General features: G+C 42.2%; 1 protein-coding gene and 1 long non-coding RNA gene across 3 annotated transcripts; one reads left to right on the forward strand and one right to left on the reverse strand.

Annotated features, from left to right (window-relative positions):
• Window positions 1-545: 545 nt before the first annotated feature.
• LOC149869191 (uncharacterized) lies at window positions 546-9,748 on the reverse strand. The gene is made up of 3 exons (XR_016441083.1): window positions 9,504-9,748; window positions 6,109-6,214; window positions 546-632 (listed from the first exon to the last, which is right to left on the reverse strand). It is a non-coding gene; the product is annotated as an uncharacterized LOC149869191 (long non-coding RNA).
• A 2,261-nt stretch (window positions 9,749-12,009) lies between these two features.
• On the forward strand, window positions 12,010-23,510 carry RNF138 (ring finger protein 138). Of its 2 annotated transcripts, none has more exons than XM_090039893.1 (6): window positions 12,010-12,245; window positions 13,893-14,058; window positions 15,655-15,770; window positions 18,637-18,742; window positions 19,753-19,860; window positions 20,641-23,510. In XM_090039893.1, exons 1-6 carry the CDS (start codon window positions 12,100-12,102, stop codon window positions 20,707-20,709), a joined length of 711 nt encoding a protein of 236 aa, XP_089896019.1. In that variant the 5' UTR covers window positions 12,010-12,099; the 3' UTR covers window positions 20,710-23,510. The 2 variants fall into 2 exon arrangements, with proteins under 2 accessions (XP_089896019.1, XP_089896018.1); XM_090039892.1 differs by having other exon boundaries at window positions 12,013-12,251.
• Window positions 23,511-24,495: the final 985 nt, after the last annotated feature.

The raw sequence follows: 24,495 nt of genomic DNA on the forward strand, positions 1-24,495 counted from the left end.
GGCATAATCCCAGCCCCAGCCCACAGCCCCTCCTGCCTGTGCAGATCTGGGGCACATGCCATTTATTATATTTTAACACATTTAGGTGTTACTCAACAGTTATATTGCAGTAGCAACAACTGGTGCTGTGCTGCTGTATTACAGTATCAGGATGTGGGGAGACTCTGGATCCTCTTGGTACTTTTGTGCTCAGTTCTGTGAACCCTCCCAGTGTGGAAGCCATAACAATACTCCTGGCTATTTTACTACTGATACCTGACTCCTGCCTAATTACTTCAGCAAGCCCTAGATATACCATAGTAAGAGACCCAAACTGAGTTCAGTGTCCCTAGCCATTTCTACTTGTCTATCTGATGAGGACACCTGCTGGGTAAGAAACCATGATGAGCTCCCCTTTCCAGTATGTATATTTGACACAGTAAAGGATGAATACACTCTCAGACATCCTTAAGAAATCATCCCCTCCAAGACCAGATGATAGACTCAGTTCTAAGGATTAATTAATCCTTCTGGGACATACCCATACCTGAGACCAGCAGGAAGAAGCCTTTAATCAGTTCCATTTGCCCTTGAATTGATCATATCCATCTTGTGCCTGAAGTCCCCCAAGGAAAAGATTTGAAGTCCTAGTACTGCAAAACAAAAATCTTCATTAGCATGTTTGGTAGAAAGTTAGCTACTGGATGCAAGCCTCATTAAGAAACTTTCTTTTAAGAGACAGCCCTAAGCTGGCTAGAACAGGAGATGGTGTCTAGATGCCTACACTGATTTCTCATTTGGCCTGGAAAATGAAAATCACACCATCTTCTATGCCTCAGTTTCTCTATCTATAATGGCAGAAGGCAAGACAGGGTGGCACCTTAAAGACTTCTTCAGAAAGACAAACTTTCATTGGCAGCAGCCTACATTGTCTTTAGTTTCTAAGGTGCCACCCTTCCTGACTTCAGACTAACATGGGTAGCAACCACTTTCCACCCACGAAGTGGGGATAATACTGATTTACACCAGCTTCTGAGACTGAACTCATTAATGTACCAAAACACTTGGATCACCACTGATGAAGAAGACTAGGGATAAGCAAACATTTATCCTAGCCTTACTCTGATTACTTGTCAGCATGAGGTATGATTTTCTCAACATAACTTCACTGATGGTTGTATTTTGGAGCATCTGCTAGCATGGTACCAGAAGACAATCACCAATAGCCCAAGAAGAAGCATCTTTTCTCTACTCTATTGTTTTCATAGAGATCTGCTTACCCAGCCCTGAGGGCATCTACATCCCAGTAGTACAGCAGGTGTCTAGATGAAAAGTAATACCTGAGGGATCCACACTGTACAGTCTATAACTCAAGAGATCTAAATAACCCTCATTCTCAGGACTTCTCTGCACCAAGAAGTTATTTCAGAATAAAGTAGGGCTTATCATCCTAGACCAGTAGTTCTCAACCTTTTCTATATAAGGCACCCCTCTATATTTTTTGTGACTTAAGAAGAACCTAGCTTCAAAAACAAACTTATATATTACAGCACTTACCTCCCTGTAGAGAGGCTGCGGAGTGGAGGTGGGGAATCATTCAGGGAGTGAGGAGTCTAAGCCTCCTTTTATCTACTTAGCTTATCTGTGTATCTTCTTATTCCTCACAGCTCCCTTGAACAGAGATGGAGGCTGTGGCAGAATGCCACCTCTGTCTCTCCCCAAAAAGTCTGCTGTGTGACAATTTGGTTAACATGGTCACTGCAAAGGGCAGACTCCTCTGCCCCATCACTTTGTGTGACCCTGAGTTATGACTTGATCAGGATAATTCCTGCTTCTTCTGCCTACATGACTGGCATCACATACCTGGGTGAGGGGCTTATGCTCCCTATTGTTCTAAGCAACACCAACCTGACTGGGAGGGGGCTAGAGACTGCCAGTCTACCTGGCAACCAGTGATACATTTCAAATTGACTGGCTCACAGCCAACAGGTGCTGGCCTCCACTGGACCAGGTAAATGAGGTCATAAGGTCTATATAATTTAAGGACTGCCCAGGAGGAGGAACAGTAACCATGATGAGAACTCAGAGAGAGAAACTGGACCATCTGAAACTTGCTCTCTCTTGAAACTAATGATCAATGAACTGCCTGTCTCCAGAGGAAATCTCCACCTGCCTCTAGATGATATTTGTGAGAAATCTACCTGAGATCTAACTAGATATATAGCTTCCAGTAACTCAGATCCGTGATCAAAGGCTACCCAGCCACCCTGTTTGCTCTATGGGATTTCTCCAATATTCCTCTATGTGTTCCAGGAAGGGGATCAGCCAAATGTGAGGCGCCCCCAGGGAGGCACTCAGAGCCTGGAAGGTGGTTGGGCGCAGTGAGGTGGGTGGCTCAGTGCAGGAGCACCCCCTACTAGCCCACCACAGAGGCACCCCAGGGTGTCTTGACACCCTGGCTGAAAATCACTGCCCTAGATTGTGAATTGAAAATACCAGTATTACAGTCATTCCAGAATAATTCCCCAGGTGGAAGCTCTTATTAGAATAAAAACAATATTTTTAGTTTTGCTGAATCTAGTTTGGATGTATATTTATCAAAAGCAATAACTCAGGAAGAAGGGCCATAGGATCTCTAAGATCCAACTACGAAATAGTAATTAAACCAGCAGATGAATGAGGGGCTATAGTGATCCTTAACTATGAAGACTACTTAAAAGAAGCCAACAGACAACTCTTTGACACTACATACTATAAAAAAAGAGAGAAGATCCTACTCCCCTTTTCTCCTCATACCTCAAAACCACCATTACATCATTTCCATTGGAACTACAAGAAAAATTCAGATCCTGATCCCTTCACTCCCCAATCCAGGGACTTTTTACCTGGTCCCCAAAATCCACAAACAGGGAAACCCCAGCAGACCTATCATTTCACACCATGGAACCCTAACAGAAGAAATATCAGGTTTCATCAAATCCATCTTAAAACCGTTCATCACTCAAAGACCAGATTTAATCAAAGATACAACTGACTTCCTGCAAAAACTCAAACACAAACCACCTTCCCAGCAATACCCTCCTAGCCACCATGGATTTCACTAGCCTATACACCAATATCCCACACCAGGATGGCATCCAAGCCTGCCTTAAATGTCTACAACAACAAGATTACAACTCAGAGTGCGGACCTCAGGATATCAATGAACTCATATACTTCATCCTCACACACAACTTCAGTTTCAAAAACCAACACTTCCTCCAGACTATGGGCATGGCTATGGGTACCAAAATGGCTCCAGAATATGCCAAACTTTTTATGGCTCACCTAGAAGAATTCCTCAAGAACTGCACCATCAAGCCCTTACTAGACCTGAGATGCATCATCTGGACCGAAACCCTACAGTCTGATTGATCCACCAAAAATTCAACAATCATCACCCCTCCATCAGACTATTGCTTGAATACTCCAGCACCAGCATTTCCTTTTAGGACACCATGATCAATATCCAAAATGGTAACATTCAAACCACCATGGACCAACATACATATTTACACAGAACTCAAAAGGGCCTTCAACCAACCAGGACACTCCTCCAGAGAGACAGATTGTGCTTTTGAAAAAGCCACCTGGATACCACGTGAAGATTTGCTGCAGTAGAAAAAAAAAATCCTCACAAATTGCACACCATTAGTTATGACATATCACCCTTCCCTGGAACCTACATGGAAAATCCTCAAACAACTGCAACCCGTACTAAAAGACAACCCCTCTCTTAAAAAGATCTTTCCAGAACAACCCATCCTAGCCTTCAAACAAGCACTGACCCTTGCTAACCTCATCACCAGAAGCAAACTCCCCATGATCCAAACTATACCAAACAGATGCAGAGCATGCCAGGACAAGAAATGCAAAACCTGGCAACGCATCTCCACCACCCCTACTGTAACTACATCCCACAACAGAACCATCACCTTTCCCAGATCTTACAGCTGCACCTCCAGAAGTGTTATACATATCATCCAGTGCACCAAATGCCCTGGTGCAAAATACGTTGGAGAAACCAAACAACTGCACAAGAGAATGAATGCACACCGAAATCTGTCAAAGATAAGAATACCTAACTACCTGTAGGGGGCATACTTCTTACAGGACAATCACTCCTCGAAGGGAACTTACAAAACACCTTCTGTAGACAAGCCTACAAACTTCACTTCATAAATCTACTGAATATAAAAAATCATGGACTCTATATAGACATTGGTTTTATGACACATTACAACCTGCCTAACACCCGATTCAACAGAGGTGCCTGACCCGACCTCTTACATTCTTCTTTTCCCCCACCTTTTCTCCTCTCCCCTCCTTTCTGCCCTGTCTCCCTGCTTTCCTATTATTTCCTTCCTTCTTTGAGAGCCTCTTTCTTAGCCTGTATTATGACCTCCGAAATGTTTCCCTTTGGCCTTTTTTTGCCCTGCTTTATCTTTTGTTTCTCCTTTCTACCTATTTATATTTTCACTATATCTTCTCATGCTTTGAGCTTCTCTTATTCCTGTTTTCCTGATCTCCAGCTATTTTCTTTCTCACTGACAGCTCCTTTTCCACCTGGTATTCTATCACTGTAATGTCTCCCTTTAGCCTTCCCTGCCCCTACCCCTTCCGCTGCGCTTTATCTTTTCTCTTTCTAATTTCTACCTATTTACATTATCACTGACATCCTGCCACACTTTTAGCTTCTCTCATTTCTTGGAGTTTCAGAACAGCAGAGATTCCCTATGCCTGAAGAAGGGTGACTGCACCTGAAAGCTTGCTAAGAACTTTTCCCCCAATTACTCAGTTGGTCTAATAAAAGATATCACATCTACTCAAAGAACCTTGCCTCAAAAGCAATAAAAGATTTTTATTCTGGAATAAGAGTAGCCACAACCAAAGCTGACCTGGAACAGCTGTCACAAAATGGTTATACTAGAATAGTTTAATTAATTTCCCTGTGTAAGCAAGCCCTCAAGCATCTTTTCTCCACCTATTGCATTCCTGTGATCTACAGATCACCAGCTAATGTGAATAATCCCCACTCTTCCTGTAATATCTAGAATGATGGGGGAATATCACCATTGGAATCCCTCTAGGTGATGGTGGTGGGGTCTCTGCTTCTCTTGGAGAAAAGAGAGCTGGATTCTAAGAAATAATAGAAACCATGTAATTAGGTTTTTGTGTACATTCATGTTTCTAATATAGAGTAGAGAAAAAAATAAAGCTGCAGCTGTCTTCATGGGAGAACAAGACAATGGATATTTTGTCAGCCAAGACAGGCTCAAGGAAAGGGGTTTGTGTTTAGAAACAGCTCATAGCTTAGCCAGGATCAGGACCTTGTCGCACATTACACTTAGGATGTGTTAACTACACCTAAAATTCAAGCAGCAGTAAAACACAAGCTAAGTGCCACTGTAGCATAACAAAATTAAAATTTTCCCAGAAATGAGCATCTCCAGAATGTATTACCTAACATGGTAATGAGCTAACCTAATGTGTCTGGTTATAATGCAGTTGTGGGGATAGGACCAACAAACAATTGTTTGTCACTCCCAGGCCTTGCAGCACACTGCAACACACTGGAGTCTTCAAGGGCTCTGGTGCTTAAGAAGTAGTTTTAAACTGTAGTAAGCATTACAGTGCATCTGCTCAGAAAACTTCATAACCCATAATAATGCTTACTTACTACAATATAAATAAAACATGCTAAGTGTAACAAGGCCCTCAGTCTTACAGAGAAGATTTGTTCCTGGCACTGTAAGGAAGGGATCTCTAGACTCTTACCTCCCTGATGCACCAATCTGCCAAAGGTTGATTGAGGTTTCCAGTAATGTTCTCCATGGGGATGGAGCAGGAAGACTGATACAAGGAGAGGTCCAGCTATGTCACTAGATTCCCAACCAGGTGACCAAAGATAAGACATATTGAGAGGAAGAGAAAAGTAGAAGCCAGACAGCATTTTATTACTTTAGCTAAAAAAAATCTCTTTAGGAATAGGAGGTCATGTCCAAATAATTCCCACTTTACAGACTCCTCATAGAAAAGACTTGAGCAAATACAGAGAAAGCTGCTAGAAACTCCATCTTCTAAACCTACCCATGAATTGGAGCACTGGGGTACATGTTATTCAGTGACCACAGGATGGGGCCTGGATATCAAACAGGATGCAGCTCAGGTCAGATGTCTTGTATATAGCCAGGGCCTAAAGACAGTAAAGACAGAGAGTTTATTTAAGATAAATCCCCAACCTCCACACTAGGAGCTACTGCAAATGAGAGCACAGATTCAACCTGGGAGCAGACATGACCTATAAAAGGCCCTCCAATTTTGGACTGGCTTCACTACACATAGCATCAACCAGCATGTGGGGAATTACAGGCTGGAAAGGAGAGAGACAGTCACCATTTTCCCCCCAGCATACTTTAGAACAGGCGTGGGCAAAATGCAGCCCGTGAGCCAGATGCAGCCCACTAGATCATTTTATCTGGCCCATGGGGCTCCTAGAAAATTTAGAAAATAAATATTAATCTGCCCCGGCTGCCTGTCATGCATCCCTCGATGACTTGCCAAAACTCAGTAAGCAGCCCTCCGCCCGAAAAAATTGCCTGCCCCTGTTTTAGAATCAGCCCTTTTGCTTAAACTGAAATACAATGACCAGCCTCACAGTCATAAGTGACAGTTATGAAGTTACAAGGACAAATAAAGGGGTAACTGGATAGAAGCACCTAAAGTAAAAATATTTCTGACATACGTGACAACACTACAGTTCCAAACACTGTAGGGGCAGATCCAGAGGGGGTGTGGTGGCTTTCAGGCCAAGCCGCAGAAGCAGCAGGTAGGGACTTTGAAGCAGGTACGTGGTTTGATCAAAAAGTTCTAAGACTTGATGTTCAGTGTATTGTTCATCAGGAATTTGTACTCAGTGGTCAAACAATCAATCAGGCCTTTTATAAAGAGGTTGTGACTCGATTGAGGGATAAAGTTAGAAGAAACCACCACGAGCTGTGTGAAAATGGTCAATGGTTTCTGCACCATGACAATGCTCCTTCACACACTGCTGTCTCCATTCAAGAATTTTTGGCTGAAAAAAACATTCCTGTGATACCACACCCTCCGTATTCTCCTGACTTTGCCCCATGTGATTTTTTTCTGTGCCCAAAAATCAAAATGAAGCTGAAAGGGAGGAGATTTGATGACATTCCACCCATCCATAAGAATGTGAAAGCGAAACTCAAAAAATTCACAGTTGACGACTTCCAGCGTTGCTTCCAAAAGTGGCAGGAACGTTGGGACAAGTCCATATCATCTGGGGGAGATAACTTCGAAGGGGACAGCTCATAAAAATGTTGTTTGTACACTATTCTTTAAAATAAAGGCTAAGTCTTAGAACTTTTTGATCACCCCTTGTATGGATCCACCTCTTTAGGCACCCCAATACTTCCCCTCCATATTCAGTGGGACCTCCCCCCAACTCTCCTCCCATTCCCCACCTGCCAGTGCCCCTACTCCTGCCTTTAGCTTCGCCTGGGGACAAGGACACTGGTGGTGGATTCTTCCTTCCTACCAGGTGTTCTTCACCAGTCTGGGAGCAGGCTCAGGGACAGAGAATCTACCTACTGGCACTACTGTCCCTGACTAGGCCCGTCTCCCCATGCAGCTGCTCCCTGCAGCCCCAGCTGGAGCAAAGCTGGAACATCCGAGACAGCAGCAGTGGCAGATGAGTCTCCCTGAGCCCAGAGGCATAAGGAAGAAAATTAGAAAATAGGCTGAGAGATAATTTTAGGTGATAAGTAAATGGCAAATTCATTATGAGCTTACAAGTAATTGCAACAGAAACACATATATGTACATACAGCCAATGAGAATTAGGGGTGAATATCCAGCAGTTTCAATATGTATCATAGAAACATAGAAAATTAGGGTTGGAAGGGAGCTCAAGAGGTCATCTAGTCCAACAAAGCAGGACCATCCCCAACTAGATCATCTCACCCAAGGCTTTGTTTAGACGACTCTTAAAACCTCCAAGGATGGAGATTCCACAGTCTCTCCGGGTAACCTGCTCCAGTACTTTACTACTTTCCAAGTAAGAAAATTTTTCCTAATATCTAATAGAACATGAGACGGTTCATTTTTACATGATTTCTGAGATGGTGCTCTGGGATCCTGAATTATCTCCACACAAGGAGGATATCAACAAGTTGGTGGGATTCAGAAGTACAAGAACCTTAAATGTGGAGAAAGTTGGCAATATGACAGTTTTATAGCAGCAGTAGGAAACAATCAAAAGAAGAGCAAATATTTAACTATGGACTGCTAGTGTTTGTATTGTGCTAATGCCCAGGGGCTCCAAAATTAAAAATGTAATAAATCTGAAACTGTGGACTTCACTATGGTGTCTAGTATAGTTATATGTGAGCAGTGAGACAGACACCAAATCCTCCTGCATCCAAACTGTTTGGATTGAACAAAAGGAGAATCTTCAGGAGAGGTTAGAAGAAGAGGTTGACAAAACCTGGGAGCAGACACACAAGGACTGAACTGTACTGAGAATGTCATTGATTAGGAACCAGTTCAAAACTGTTACAGTGCCGAGGTGTCCATATCCAAAATATTTCTAAGAACAGCCACCTTTTAAGTATTGGAGTGCTGTGGCACTGCCATCACAGAATGGGAATAAGTACCTTGCCCAGCGTGCCTGAGGGACAAGAGCCCCATGTTGCCCTAGGATTTCCTTACTGGGGAGGAAGACCCTGAGGGGATTTAATGGCAGTCTTCAACTACCTGAAGAGTAGTTCCAAAGAGGATGGATCTAGACTAGGGTTACCATATTTCCAGTTTCAAAAGAAGAGGACACATGCATGTTTGGGTGGGGAGGAGGGGAAAAGGAACAGGACTGTGGGGGGAGCAATAATATGCCCTGGCCCTGCCACTCACTCCTAAGGGACAGCCCCCTCGCCCCCCAGCCCTGCTGCTGCCCCTCACTCTCAACCCACAGTACCCTGCCCCCCAGGCCATGCTGATGCCCCTCACTCCAGACCTGCAGCCCTCTGGCACTGCCTATGCCCCATGCTTCTGACCCACAGGCCCTGCCCCTCCAGGTGCCCCTCACTCCCAAGCCACAGAGCTCCCCCAACCCTGTCGGTGCCCTCACTCCTGACCTGCAGCCCCCTGCCCCTAGACCTGCAGCATCTCCCAGTTGCACTGCCCCTGCAAGCATGGGCACAAGCCCTGGTGCCACTGGCCCAGCCATGCAGCTCCCTGCTGTCCCCAAAGGACCTCCCTTCTCCTCTTCCCCAACTGGAGGGGCAGGTGCCTCCCTCGCCTACCCTGCCCTGCTGCAACCACAGCACCTGGATAGCTTCCCCCAGCACTGGCAGGCACCTCCCCCGCCTTACATGCTCATCCTTTCCACACATCTCTGCCACACACACACACACCCACTAGCCAGTCCCCAAGCCCTAGCCCTCCAACACTGCCCCGCATAGACTTACCTGCATACAGCTGCTGGGGTTGCTCCCCACTTCCCTGCCTGGCTGTATGCTGGCCATTTGCATGTGCGTGCGCAGACAAATGTGATCAGTAATGCCAACTCTTGCAGGGGAAAAAAAAAATTCACAAGACTTGCAATTTCCAAGTCAAATTAACTCTGACTCATGACCTTGGGACAGAACTCGTAAGCCTCAGGACTTTTTTTTTTTCTGGTCCATGTAGAGAGACCCTAGCTGAGCCTGTGGAGAGGAACGTCTAACTGGTAAGCCGGGGGGGGGGGGGGAGGGGGAGGGGAATATGGGAGAAACAGATAGAGTCCCCCCATGGGGAGGGGAGGAAGTGGGGGAGGGGCTGTCATAAATAGGGCCCTGGGGTCAGTCATGTGACAGAGCCACAGGCTCCAGAGGCATGGAGGAAGTGCAGCTTCCTGCCGCTGCACGCACCCCCAGGGGAGGACATGGGGGGTACGCGGCCTCTGGATTTGTATGGGATAGAGGCAGTCTGCCCACTGAGGGCTGGGGAATCACTGTGTCCTGCTACTTTGTCCCAGGAGTTGTGCAACACAAGTGTGTATCCTGCCACATGCTGGGCAGGTAGGAGACAAACAGTGCAGCTCTCGGGGCAAGGGTGGGGTGGGGGCAGCAGAAAGGGCTTCCTAGATTCTTACTTATGTATTCCCAGGGGGCTTGATGTTCTGGGGACTGCCTAAAGTCTCTGCCTCAGGCTGTAACTTCAAAATTTTTGCTAGAAAGCCACCTAATTAATTTCATTCACCCCACATGGTGAGATAGGTGGGTGCACTCTTAATGGTAAACACCTGTTAATTTTTATCTCAGGCAAAATGGAACCACAATGGGCACTTAAGACTGCAGAATAGCTGTTAATCCCATGCTTGGTCAATGTAAATTGCCCCATTAATTCTGCTAAACTGTTCCTCAGCCCTGCACCCTCCTTTATCTGCTCTGGTTAGACCGTTTTTAACACTATAGATTCCTGTTTGAAATGTCTGGTTTTATGTTCTGAATTGTGTTTCAACACCTAACAAGGCTAACGTTGCACCGCATCCTATGGATAGGGTTTCAAGGACTGCCATGCTGGCTTTTACTACTCAGACCTGATAAAGAATGTCCTGCATTTGACAGCTTGTCTAACTGTACTCAAACTATGCAGTTGGTCCAATGAAAGATGTCACCCTAAGAAATCCTTGCTTCTCACTTAATTCCTAGACCATCATGGCCACATCATTGCAATACACGTTTTTCTCGCTTTATGCAAGCTTTGTATGTGCAAATTTGCTCTTATGTGATGACCCTTTTATACCAAAAATGCATTATATGCGAGGTAAATTCACTCTTATGCAATCAGTGTGGTGGAGGCCCGTAGTCAGCTGCTTTGTGCGGTGCATTGTGGGAGTGACACGCACCAAAATAGTCTCCTGTGTGGATCTGTGCTCGCCTGTTGTCCGCGACACGTCATGTGTACATGTGTAGTTGCCATCCCCATTATGGTAACATTCACCACCACCCTGTGCTTGTGCGAGTCTGCTGTTGGCGAGTACCAAAACTGTCTTGTAAAATTGGGTCTGGGGGTCAGTACAGTCGAGGTCTTGGAACATATCTTTATTTGTTGCATTGTGAAGTGGGTTTTTTATGCGAATTTGAGTTAATGCGCCGTTTTCCAGGAACACACATACAGCATAAAGTGAGGGATACCTGTACTACCAAAGAATCTCAAGGCAGGCAACCTCAAGGTGCTGCAACATCCTGGCTGAGAATTGCCAATCTAAGCTATTAGGTGTAGGATTTCAGAACCAGATGCGTCCCTAGGAAATTCCTCCAAGTTTACTCCTGCACTCCTGCAAACCATGAGGTGTATGTCTGCTGCCATGGCTTGTTTCATCCGTCAAGGGGTTCTTCTCCCTCTGCCCCACTATCCACCCACCTCACCCTCTTCTTCCTTGAATGAATATCTGAGTGTAGACCGCAAACAGGCTGTGTGTGCCCTGGGACTAATGTTTGCCTCTTCATTACAGGTATCACACAATTACCTGGTTAACTGTGCAATTATTGAATACTGAACACATGCCAGGTAGCTATCACACTGTAAAATGCTCCCATCAGCTATAAAGTTAGACCCTGAAAATGTACAAGCTTTATAGCTGGTTGCTACCACCTGCATGTGCAGCGGCGTCTCTCCCCTCCCCTGTGGCTGGGAGCACTGAGAGGATGGGGCTCCCAGCCACAGGGCTGCACCAGGCCCAGCTGCGGCTGCGAGTCTCACAAAACAGGGGGCTTCGAGGTCCAGCAACTGCCCGCGCTGGGTCCTGGCAACATCTGGGCGTGGGGGGCGGGCACACGAGAGCCGGCTAGCCGAGCGGCGCGGGGCAGCAATGCAGCCGCTCCAGTGCGCCTGTGCCACAACAATCTCCCGGCGCGGGCCCGGGCGTCGCCATGGAGACCAGACCAGCCCCGCCCACGGGGCCGGCGGCGGAGGGACCCGGGCTCGGGCTCTGCAGCGCCCCGCCCCGCCCCGCCCCGCGACCGCCGCTGCGACTGGAGGCGGAGGCGGCCGCGCTGGGCCGGAGGCCGCGGCGCTGCCATGGCCGAGGAGACAGGCGCGGGCAGCAGCAGCAGCAGTAGCAGTAGCAGCAGCAGCAGCAGCAGCTGCGGGAGCGAGGAGGAGGATTTTTACTGCCCCGTGTGCCGCGACGTGCTGCGGACGCCCGTGAGGACCCTGCAGTGCCGGCACGTGTGCGTAACCCCCGCCCCCGGGCACGCGGGGCTGCGACCCGGGCCCGCTGCGCCCCCGCGTAGTGCCCCACACTTGCGATCGCACGCGCGGCCGGAGCGCTAGACCCTGCCCCTCAGACACGCACAGCCTGGGGCCGCACACGCTTCCGCCCGGCCCCCCCAGCCGGGGGTCCAGCCCCCATTACGTACACACCCACCGCGGCCTAGGAGCCATGCAGGGCCTGGGATCACACGCACGCCCCCTGCTCCCCGGCCTGGCCTCTAACCCCCATTACACACACACACCGTGGTCTGGGATCCAGGCCCTGTCCCTCAAACACAGGCTGAGTCTGGGATCTCACACACTTAGGCCCTGTCCCCCCGGACCTAGCCCCCCAATACACATACATGCCCACCCACACACACACTCTGGGATCCAGACCCTGCCCCTCAAACACACACACAGCCTAGGATCTAGTCTCCATCTCTCTCAATCCATGCCCACGCACACATATGGCCTGTGACACCCCCGCACCCTTGAGATCCAGGCCCTAGCCTTAAGGAGTGGGATCCACCAAAGCCAGACACCCCCCCCCACAAGCTTCATTGCCCTGAGGCAGCAGGATGCAGCAAAACCGCCCCCCCTCCACCCTGCTTCCTTCCTAGGAAAGGAGCACAGGGGGATTAACAACCCTGTTCCACTCCCTTCTCCCTTGACCGGGCTGTTCTCATCCTCCCTAGAGGCATCTTTGCAACCTTGCCCCAGGGGCCTAAGAGTGATGTTGTAGACATGACTGTCCGTGGTCCAGGAGTGATGCCAGAGGGGAGGATCGCTTGGGGCAGTCACTTATCACAGTGGTTCCCAGACTTTTTAGACCACAGACCAGCAGATTTCAGTCACCAGCAGCCAACCTTTTTTTCACTCGGCATAAAAAAGGCTTGTCTGCTGGTGTGCAATATGCTGGTCTCTTCTGGACTTCCAGTCCAGCAGCCAAACCTTTGCAGCCAGGTACCAGGCTGCAGTGCAGGGGTTGGGGACCTCTGCCTTATTGGACCAGTCCTGTAGTAGAGATAAGGTTAAGCCTTGCAGCCCAGCCACTTTTTGGCTGGTTCCCATCCACTTGGCGGTAAAGCTTCTGTTGGTTCAGACAAATGCTTAATGGCAGACTCCAGCATTGCCTAACTTGTGGGTGGATGTTTCTTTGAAATATGGTGCCTTGAATTTTAATGAAGCTCTATACTGGAAGTAAGGGAGGAGGGGAAGTAAATGTGACCAACTGAAAGCTGCAGGAACATACGGGACGGTCAGTTTGCAGCATTTGGGTCTCTATATAGGAACAATAAACAGGAGCCAGCCTGGTACAGTTTTTCTTAGCTCACAAGCCCAGGTATCACCTGAATGGCCAATCATGGTGCACAGCTCAGCAGTGCTAGAATTAGATAGTAAAATCTCTGCATCAAATGAATTGCCAAACATCCCATTACCTCAAATCCATGTTTCAGTATGTCACTGAAGTAGACTTATATTTAATAGACAGACTTCTACCCCTTGCTGTGAACCTTGGGGAGGTGGTCATTTGTCTCCTCAATACCAAAGCAGAAAAATAGTTGGCTAACCTGTTTCAATTTTAGTAATTTAGGTCTGTGTTAATTTTGATTTAGGTTTTGCAGGAAATGTTTCCTGACGGCTATCAGAGAAAGTGGAACGCATTGTCCTCTCTGCCGGGGAAGTGTGACTAAGAAAGAAAGATCATATCCCCAAAGGGCCCTAGATGTTGAAAACAACATGAAGAAGTTTTCTGGAAGCTGTAAATGCTGTGAAAAACAGGTGGAGTATACCAATAACAAGCAACTATTGTAAGGAACTAGCATTTTTCTTACCTGGGGTTTCATTCTGCATGTTGCTATGCATCATCAATGTTCAGGTGTTTTGCTTGAGCACCATACAGCGTTGAGCCACAAGTGAGGCATAAGTGCATATGATAAGCAGAATTTGGTCCTTAATTAAAAATATGAATGTTGATAGTTGGATAAAGTAGTAAGCAAAACAAGTTATTTTTCAAGGGATTAATTTTAATTTTGTCTTTTTTGGTGGTGTGCCAAAATTATAGGGCTTCATAAAATTAAATTGTTAGCAAATTCCTAAAAAGAGCTTTAAAACATGGTTCTGTCATGTTATTTAATGTTTGCTTTCTTTTTGATAGAGCATTAATTTCCAAAACACTGTACATGAAATCCTAGCCCCATTGAAGTCAAAAGGCATCTTGCTGTTGATCTTCAGTAGACCTGGAAGATTGCTTCATAAGTTTTGTTTATGTAACATCTACCTTCACTCAGACTGGAGCTATTGTGTCTGAAAAAAAATGTTGTTGCTCTCAATTTCATTAAGATCACCTAAACAATGCAAGCGGGTAGGCTAGAAAGAATAAAGCCCCCAGGTCCACAAAATGACTTCAGGCCTTGATACACCATGTTAACACTGGTGTAATTTACTTCAGTCTTATACAACAGTGAGAACTGCACTGGGACCCAGGGTGGCTGAATGACCAGTTATCCCAGGGAAGCTGCTACGGTAGTCATTGACACTGTCTCTTACCACTAGATTGCTGGGGGCAAAGTAATAACCTAATAGATTTCCTTGGACACCTACGCCGGTGTAATTTGCACCCAGGGTAACACTACACTTGAGTCTAATGTACCTCATGTTCCTCCTCCTTGTACACAAAATGTTTATGCTGGTGTAAACAAGCTCAGTACTTAAAAGGAAAAACTTGAGAAAAGTGTAGTTGCAAGAGTACATACAATCCTCAGAATCCCTCCCCTGACCCATTAGGTACCTGTTTTTGGCAGGAATGTTTCCACGATACCTGAAGTTGTACTTCTGTATATGCTCTGACTTGCTCCCATCTTGGCAGGGCTGAACAGCTTTGTGCCTCTCAGCCTAATCAGAATCCTCATATTAGGCATTTATGTGAAGGACCCAGTTTGATAGGCATGCTCCAAGCATACCTAACAAACTAACATGATGTGAGTTCTCCACAAAGCACAGTGGCAGTGCCTACAGAAGAAGGTAGGGGTGGTGCTCCCATTTGAGCAACAACTGAGTACTTGAAGTATTTACCTGAAGTGTAGAGGATGTGGGGTCTACATCTTCCTCAAGCTGATGAGGATTCAAATTTGGATTTCTCACCTACTGGGAGAGCGCACTAAACACCTGGTTGTAGTACTATGACATAGGGGCATACTACTATTAAAGCTGAAAATTCAAGGTTCATTGGGTGAAAAACACACACTTAACCTGGGACAGGGGAGACCATTGCTCAATAAGAAACTCTTCTTGTGTGAATTATTTTCCTTATCAAGATTCTTTTTTTTTTTCTGGATTATACTGTAAAATCTAAATAGTTTGAAATTTTACTTGCAGGTTAGATATTCTCGCATGAGACAACATTATAAAACATGTAAGAAATATCAAGAAGAATATGGTGATTCTTGTACTATTCCAAGCTTAAAGATTTACCAAGAGTCAACGGGGAACAGGTAATCAATATCTCTCATGCATGACAGGAAATATCTTTTTCACAATGGGGAAATAGTATTTCAGGATGTTTTCTTTTTGTAAACAACTTTGTCCAAGTTCTTATTTTTTCAAAATTGGAAACTTTTTCCGTCTAGAGAACGACCTATATATCTTCCTTATTCTGGGCATATAGAAAACTTTTACCACATTTCCACACATTTCATGGCATGGAACGATTTCCAGAAACATTCTCTAGTGCCTCCCACTATTTTCTTTCCTTAACAGCTTACCTCAGCTTTCTTTCCTTAATGGCTTACCTCAACTTTCTTTCCTACACTTGCTTTGTAGCAGGTTTCATTGCATTTAGAAGTCTTTCTTCCCGTTTCTCTCCCCTTCTAATTTTACTGTTGTATGAATGAAGGTTGTCTGCTTAGCCCATTAAAAATACTGTTGCGTGAGCTCGATGCCGAATTATATAGGACTGAATTAAGCACAGGCTCAGACCTGTTCAATTTAAAACTTTTATTGTTTCACAAAGTCATAAACTAAAGGAGGTCTGTTGGTTCACGAGGTTTCCAAATCAAGCCCTTGCTCTCTAACCCGGAGGCTAGGTGCAGCTGCCTGATTCAGTAGTCTCAGAACTGGTCAACAGCTCATTTAAAAGGAGTCCCTTATCTTTTTTTAGGCAAAAGATACAAAACTGTCCCCATGGTGGAAGTGAGGCATCTAACATAACTTTACTATTAGTTATATATGATAACACTTATACATATGCATTTCTAATTCTTACTTCTATTGGTTATTTAGTTAACTTATCTATATTATAATATCAGGTGATACGCTTTGTATTATAATCATTACGCTTCTTATGTTAATCCTTAATGACCTTTATATTTCTTATGCTAATTTTCTATAACCTAAATACATTATTCATCTATATGTTTTGCTGGTTTTTGCAGGGTTAAAATGTCAAAACTGACATATGCGGTTGTTTTTTCGTCATTGCGGTTTAGCCCTGCAGTTTCCTATTCTTAACAATGTAAGCGGCATGTCTGCTATTTTTATCATTGTTCAAAGGTCAGAAGTTCAGTATTTTCATCCAAGGGTCAGAAAGTGATTACCAGAATGTCAATCGCTGACTTCTCAACCTCCTTGAAGCATTCTGGGAGTTTTAGTGCATTGTTTTTAATGCTAGGCCTTGCTTAGCATAAGCACTCTCTCACAATTGTTGTTCAGTTTTTTTGCCTTCTGATATTACCTGGTTTTAGTGTGATCTGTGAAAGGTGTAAGACTGGAATCCTCATTGTTTTATAAACTATAAAATCAGCTGTCACTTACCCAATTACTGTTGCAAACAGCACTAGTACTTTTCTTGCTTTATCTGTTCACCATTACATCTCTTGTATTCATTCTTAATTCATATTTAGTTTCAAATATGATTAAACTATATATAATTATTGTGTTCCTTTTCACCTTTTATATTTTCAATAATTTGACAAATTGTAAGTAACAACTTGCGTTCAAAATCAAATTGTGATAAAATAAGGAGTGTGATGAGTAAGGTTCAAACTCTCTTTATAATATTGTTTTCAGAAATAGTATATTAGCACTGCTCTGCAGTGTCTTATAAAATGAGTAATGTTACTAAAGAATTTTCATGTCCAATATTACAAGAAACATAAAAAACTTCAGGGTTTATTTCAGCCATATTTACAGTTTTAAATGTCTACATTCTTGGGGCACATATATCATAGTTGAGCAGTCCAGTGTGGCTTGGCTAAACATTTCAAAATTATATCTTGACATTCTTCTTGGCAGCTCAATTTAGGAAATTCTTGGTTGCATGCACAACCTCCAACAGCCTTTCTTTCCGCCATTCCAAGTTGTGAATGAGTTAATTGCATTTATATCACCCCAAGCTGTGCCTTTTGGAAAACTGTCCATTTTATTTTTACATTGTACCCTTGAAGCTATTTTTCCCCACCAGTAATTTTGCTACTGAATGGATAAGCAAGTAACATACATCATTTTCCTGCTAATTCATTCTGTATTCCAGTAAGCCCATCATGCTAATGAAGTGAAAAACATTGCATGATGATACAAAAAAGTTTTGAGCAGTGGTGATACTTAAAAAAAATGTGTTGTTACAGTTGTATGTTTTACTTGTAAGATCCATTGCATTCATGGGAATGAATGGATTTTTCTGTTCATAGTTAGAGGCCTTTACACATGCAGGCCTCAAAACTAAAAATGATTACACTTGTAATTTTATATGCAGTGTCAGACTAAGCAGTAGGAGATGTAAATACATCTACAGCTGATTATAGGTGACTAATCTTCAGACATTTCAGGGAGATGCTTGGTAGGCTTCTTGTAGTTCATCTAATTAAATTGCCCCTTTTTAAATACTAAAAACAGATCTAGTAGGGAAGAGGACAACTCAGACTTCCAAAAGACATTTAAAAAATCCCCAACCTTTCAATATGCTTTAGAATAAGCATAAACTTGGCTTCTTTTACATCAGTCTTGCCATCAGAATCTCCTTCTCATGGTGCTACATCTTAGAAACGCTTCAGAATGCAATGTATGTTTCAGGAAGGTGCCAAAGAATGAGAGCAATGTTCTGGTTATCTCAACAACCACCAAAAAACTGGCTGAGCTTTCCAGGTTGTTAACGGACTATGTTGACACACATCTGCAATTTGCTTGAAAACTTAGGTTCTTTAGCAGTGTAGCAATACAATGGTAGCATCAAGAAACAGTTTTTTCTTCCATTTTAATTACCACCAGGGGGCACATTGACAGATGTTATCTTTCTTTGGCATCTCTGCTAAACTTTGGTAGTAGTGCATGTTATATATAACACTATCTAACTTTAATTTCCAGTGGTCATCCCACATTTAAGTGCCCCCTGTGCCAGGAAACCAACTTTACAAGGCAACGCTTACTGGATCATTGTAACAATAGACATGTTCATCAGATATGTCCTGTAGTAAGTAGACTATGTTTTCATTAAAAAATGTTTCTGTCTCAATCATACCTTTTCTTGCTTCTCTTGAGTCGTAAGGCAGTTGTGTTTTTCTTTTGTTGTATGTTTCATTTGAATGTAAGCTGTTTCTGCTTTTGAGTATGATGTTTTGTTTTCTGGTTCATTATCTTAAACTTGTTTCTTGTAAATGCACTGTCAATTTAAAAATACCATTTCTGTCTTGTAATTTAGTGTTACAGTAAATAAAACCTAAAATTACCAGAATTAAAAGATTATAAGTAAAGTGTTCTCTATTTTTCATTTTACTTTTGTATAGCCATTTTAGTCTTGTGAAAGACAGCTCCAAACTCCAGCATAGGCAAAAAGGAAAATCTAATAATAAACTGCAAATTGTTATTTAAACCACAGAATTGGATAAAGAGAGTTATGTTTAATGGTGGTTACCAACTACTTTTAAGCTCCTTTTTAATAAAGTGACTAAACTTCAAGTTGCAGAGACATAATTAGCTGTGTCAGTCTGAGGTCAGGTGGCCTAGAGTACAAGGAAGGCTGTACTCCCTTAGCAGAGGTTGAAGTTGACCTAGCAGATGAAAGTGCAGGAGGTTGTGGCAGAGTAGTCAAAGGCAGAAGCTGCTTTAAATCTGTTAAAGCTAGCTAGGAACTGCATCCTTGAATTTAAGCTGCAGGGTAAGAATGAGTTATTCTGATACTTACAGGTATGTTTATTCTTTTATTTCTGTATCTCAAATTATGGTTAATAATTTCTTATGTTGGTTCTTGTTTTCATAATAAACCTTTTTATTATCTTTTGCCCACTTAATGCCAATAGTAAATGTAAGTTGACACACTTACCTTGGTTATTTCTGGAAAACTGTAAATACTGTAACAAACAAAATAATGTAGTGATTTATGTAAAAATCTATAGTAATTCACTTCTAAGTATCAACATAAGATTTTACATTAAGAATCACTGTATGGCTTATTGTACTTATGCATTTATTTTTCACATTTAGGTCTGTCCTATTTGTGTGTCTCTTCCTTGGGAAGTTTCTAACCAGGTTACTAGAAATTTTGTTGACCATCTAAATGTATGGCACCGGTTTGACTATGGAGAATTTATGGTAAGCACTTCTGTTGTTTGTCCAAAGAAGATTCTGCGCCCTGCCCCCCCCCTTGCCCCTCCCCAAATTTACTGATGAATGAAAATTACTAAATTAGAACAATTCTCAGACTAAGTTTGTTTTTGTGGCTAGAGTCCACAGAAAACTTGGTTAGCTGATGTGGAAACAGCTGCCTACTCAGATGTAGTTCTGCCCATTCTCAAACTTGTCTCTGGTATGAACAATAAATGCTATTGACAAGTGATTGTTGGCAACAGATTCAGCTAGTTCATACTTATATTCTTAAGCTCGCATCTGTTTTTGTCCTTACACAGTTCCTTAAGACACTTCATTTTTGAACAGAAGCAATCACAGAACCCACCCATATGCTTCACTTTGTGGTGTTTATTGTTTTGACAAATGCGTTAACCTCAATCAGAATATGGGAATGTGGTCTGAAGAGCTGCATGTTGTCTGACTGAAAGCCCTATCAGAAGAATTACATGACATTGATCACTTGCTAATTGATTATTCCACAGTCAGACTGAGCTAGGGTGAGGAGATGGATTAGACTCACAAGGCTGCAGAGTTTTGTTCCTCTGCTGTTTTCTCTTGTCCTCTGGTTCCTTCTTCTGTCTGGTTAAGACATACACTCAGCAAGGCTGGTTAATTGTATTTCAACAAGAGTACCTTCACCTAAGTGCCATTCACTGTACTATACATAGGAAACAAGCAATAAAGATAGAGTAAAAAAACAGGTTGGAAGAAACAGAGTGTAATTTTTTTTTTTACTGTGTTTAGAATCTTCAGCTCGACGAAGAAACCCAGTTCCAAAATGCAGTCGAAGAATCTTGTCATGTCAACTTCTGAAGTGGAGGACCCTCTGCATTTTAAAGGTGGTGTGAGGAAGAAAAAAACTACATGAATTCTCTTCCAGTAATTTCAAATGAATATAAATAAAGGGAATTCAGTAGCCAGTTTTTTCAGGTTTAATTTCTTTCCAAGAATAAAGATTTTTTTTAGAATGGCTTTTGCTTAAATATAAAAGTAGAGTAAACTTGATTACATTTCATAGAATCATAGAAAATTAGGATGGAAGAGACTTCAAAAGGAGGTCAGCTAATCCAACCCTCTCATGCTCAAGGCACAATCAATCTCAGTCTTGTGGATTTTTTTTAATAGAATGTAACTGATAATACATCTATTATAAAGGCACCAAGTCATTTTACTGGGATCTTTCCCTTTTAAACTGGGGTGTTTCTGGGGCTGTACTCTGATGTTTTGACTTTTCTTTAATTATTCACTGCTCTTACAGGCTTATTTTTTATGAATACCACATTTTATAACTGACTAGTGGGCAACTTTGAAAAGTAAATATTTGAAAAACAGTGAAAAGATGCTCTATTTTGCTGCTGCTGTTAGCATCATCTGCAAAATTATATCGATTGAATTCATTTTTTGAAGATGAAGTTGAATGGTTTCTTTACTCTTTATCTCTAAAAACAAAAATGAAAATGGCTGAAGTGGGAAACAGCTTGTTTGATACAGCAGCAATGCAGAGGTGGTTTGTTCTACTTGTATCATTAAGGAAGAATAATACCAGAGCCTGGGGGATATTGCTTCTATTTTGTTATTTCTCTGGAGCATAACCAAGGTAGGATGTCTTGCTTCCTGGAGTGGTGGGCTCTGAGCATTTTCCATTCCCTCAACAGATAAGGAAGTGCTGTTATGTCACTTGCCTTTGTACATTCTGAACAATTAAAGATGTCAGTACACAAAAGATGCTGTCTTTGGCATATGAAAAAGGCTAGATTGTTTTTGTCTTTAGAAATATTTTTATTTTTTATTAGAAATTCAGGACTTATCTATCCTGTTTTTAATGAAAGACTGAACTACTAATTAAACTGGTAGTTTTGAGACATAGCCAGTGTAAAGATATCAGTATTTTTTTTCCAAACAGACTTTTTAAAAGTGTATCATCTATTACATTTACAGGTTTAACCATTAACAATTAAAAGGAAAAATCCTGCTAAGAAGAGTTACTACTTGCATATCCTAAGGGTTTTTAGAGTCCATTGTAGTTCTCTACTCTCCCAAGGTCTCGAACAAATTAAAGAAAGATGAGAATTCATATTCCTGTAGTTTTAAGATAAAAATAAAACTTTCAGGCCTTCTTTATATGCCATAAAACACATTGTGTTATTTTATATGTCTCTTTAAGAAATGGTTTAGAGTTAGAGATTTTCTAGGACTGGAAAAGTAGGATGTTTCCAAATGCACGCTCATTTGGGGCTTTCTTGACTTCTCTTTTCACAACAACGTCCTTCACTGCTACTGTTCATGGGTATTGTGTACACCGAAAAGAGCATATCCAGTAATATTCCTAGTGCTCTCAGTGGTCTAGCTATAATTGTAATAACTATGCACTGAAACTACAATAGCATTCTGTTGTTTAACTCCAATTTGTGCCTTTGAAAACCTTCTCCTAACGTATAAGCAATGCTATTTCTAAACAAAAAATCTGCAGAATGTGACTTCTTATATTTTTCATATTCCAAAACTATATCAGACCGTACAGAAGGTCCATGTGTTATGTATATTAGAGCTCTTAACACCACAAATGCTATATTCATTTGATATTGTTTTATCCTTTAATTGTAGACAGTGTAGCCAGTAGTATGAGAGTAGCAAACATCACTACTGGAGGTTTAAATTGCAAAAATGCAGGGAAATAGACTACTTCACAAGTTACCTAAAGCCTGTTACACTGTCTTAAAAATGGGAGGGGGAAACAAACTGCATTGTAGTCTGCTGCTAATATTCATAATTTATTTAAAAACTGAGTCTATGCGAATTTTTCCTATTCTGTAATTTAATAGTGATATTTAGAAGTTTAGTTCCAAGATTTTTAGATTCAGTGTATTGCAGGAAATGGAACTAAATGCCTAGACCTAATACAGAATGTTCTGAAATCAGCATTTGACTGACACTGACTGGTTACTTCAGCTGCCTGAACACTTCTTTAGATTTGTAGTTGAAATTGCTTCTATTTTAAATATTTACTCTGGGAAACAAAAGTCTGTGTACTGTTACAGCAATAATTAGTTGTCATTTAACAAGGTTTTTGAAATAACATTTTAGAATTCTTTAAATATTGTAAGACTTGACTTCCTGCAATTTAAAAGTAATAAGTTTTCAGTATGTTACAAAGAATTTAATCTTGAAACCATAATTTTAAATTACTGCATCCCCTCGTGTGTTTTAAATACAAACAAAACTTTTAATGCCTAGGATGACAACTTCTCTTTGCTTGTAGTTGATAAACTCTGTATTGGCAAAGTTTGTCTTTGAAAGCCTTATATTTTTGCTATGATGAGACAGACTCTAAGTACATTTTTTGGATAACTGATAAATCATAAGGAAATAATCTGGTCATATACGATGCTGCTGTTGCGACTCTCCCACTCTGAAACTCAGACACAGGCAAAAGGGGGCTGTATAATAGTAGTGGTTTATATTTGTTCTTAAATAAAATGTGCAGACTTTACTGGAAGTGTGTTGTTGAGAAACTTTTTCCTGTTAACATTCCATTGTACTCCTGTTGAATATGGTGTATTATGTGTTAATTGTACCTTCTGTTTTTTTCTCCCCAATAAAATGGTTTATTTTCAGTTTGTATCTGTTTTCCAATAATGAATATCTAGGTCTACAGCTGGGTCCTAAAACCAGTCAACTTCACCCCACTTGTTTTTGAATTGAGTTCATGCATGCCATAGTTCTCATGCTATTGCAGTTTTAAATGACTAAATCTAACATGCCTCTTGCTAATAACCAGACCTATGCACTATGTTCCAAGCTGTTAACAATAAAAATACTGCCAGAGGCCTTATGATCTTCATTCAGAATGAGGCTAGAAGCCCAAGGTGATAGGTCTGCACAGTTCAGAAATGCATATGTTTCTCATCTCTGCATAAGAGAGCTGTCAGCTGTGTTTCAGAAGAAACTGCTAAAAAATACTGAGGGAATGGATGTCCTGCCACCAGTAAGCAAGGAAATTTGGTTATTAGGAGTAACCAACATATTAAAGGGGATGATTTATGGAGAACTTAAGGCAGGCTGTACTAATGGACCTTTCCCTTCTCACTAAGACTGGTCTCTTCAATATTCTGGATCTAGGAAAAAACCTTCTCACAACCTACATCACTTCTAATTAGGTATACAATAACAAATATAATTCACTTTCATAGATGTTTTTGATTCTGAATTCCCTTTGTCTCTGCTACATATATTGCTGAAGCAAAATTTATTTAGCTTACAAAAAGATTTAGTTATGAAATTAAGGATAATGTATACAGCTGTTTAAAAATAGAATTGTTATTCAAAGTCCACTTACCATAAAGTTTCCAAAGATTTCCACCCCCTTAGGAAAAGCAAATTTGGTCTGTGAAATTATAGCTCTTCCTACCCACCCTCCTCCACGGGTAAACTACTGTAAGACCAAACCTTGCCATAAAATAGCGGTTAGAAGGTTTGTTCCATTGTTTTCCATTTTGTTATAATTTGCTTGTTTTCCATATTACTCAGACCCAATAAAGCAATGAAGCATGTGCTTAATTCTCTTTGAAATCACTATACCATATTTACTCAAGCCCAAGA

Source organism: Crocodylus siamensis, chromosome 3 (genome assembly GCF_052110815.1).
Source record: "Crocodylus siamensis isolate JL-2025a chromosome 3, ASM5211081v1, whole genome shotgun sequence".
Taxonomy (NCBI): Eukaryota; Metazoa; Chordata; order Crocodylia; family Crocodylidae; genus Crocodylus; species Crocodylus siamensis.

Excerpts from the sequence above, each read along its gene's own strand:
- RNF138 (XM_090039892.1), top strand. The coding sequence starts at position 12,100 with ATGGCCGAGGAGACAGGCGCGGGCAGCAGCAGCAGCAGTAGCAGTAGC. Across the intron at positions 14,059-15,654 it reads GTAAATGCTGTGAAAAACAG|GTTAGATATTCTCGCATGAG; the intron begins GTGGAGTATACC and ends TTTTACTTGCAG. Across the intron at positions 15,771-18,636 it reads CAAGAGTCAACGGGGAACAG|TGGTCATCCCACATTTAAGT; the intron begins GTAATCAATATC and ends TTTAATTTCCAG.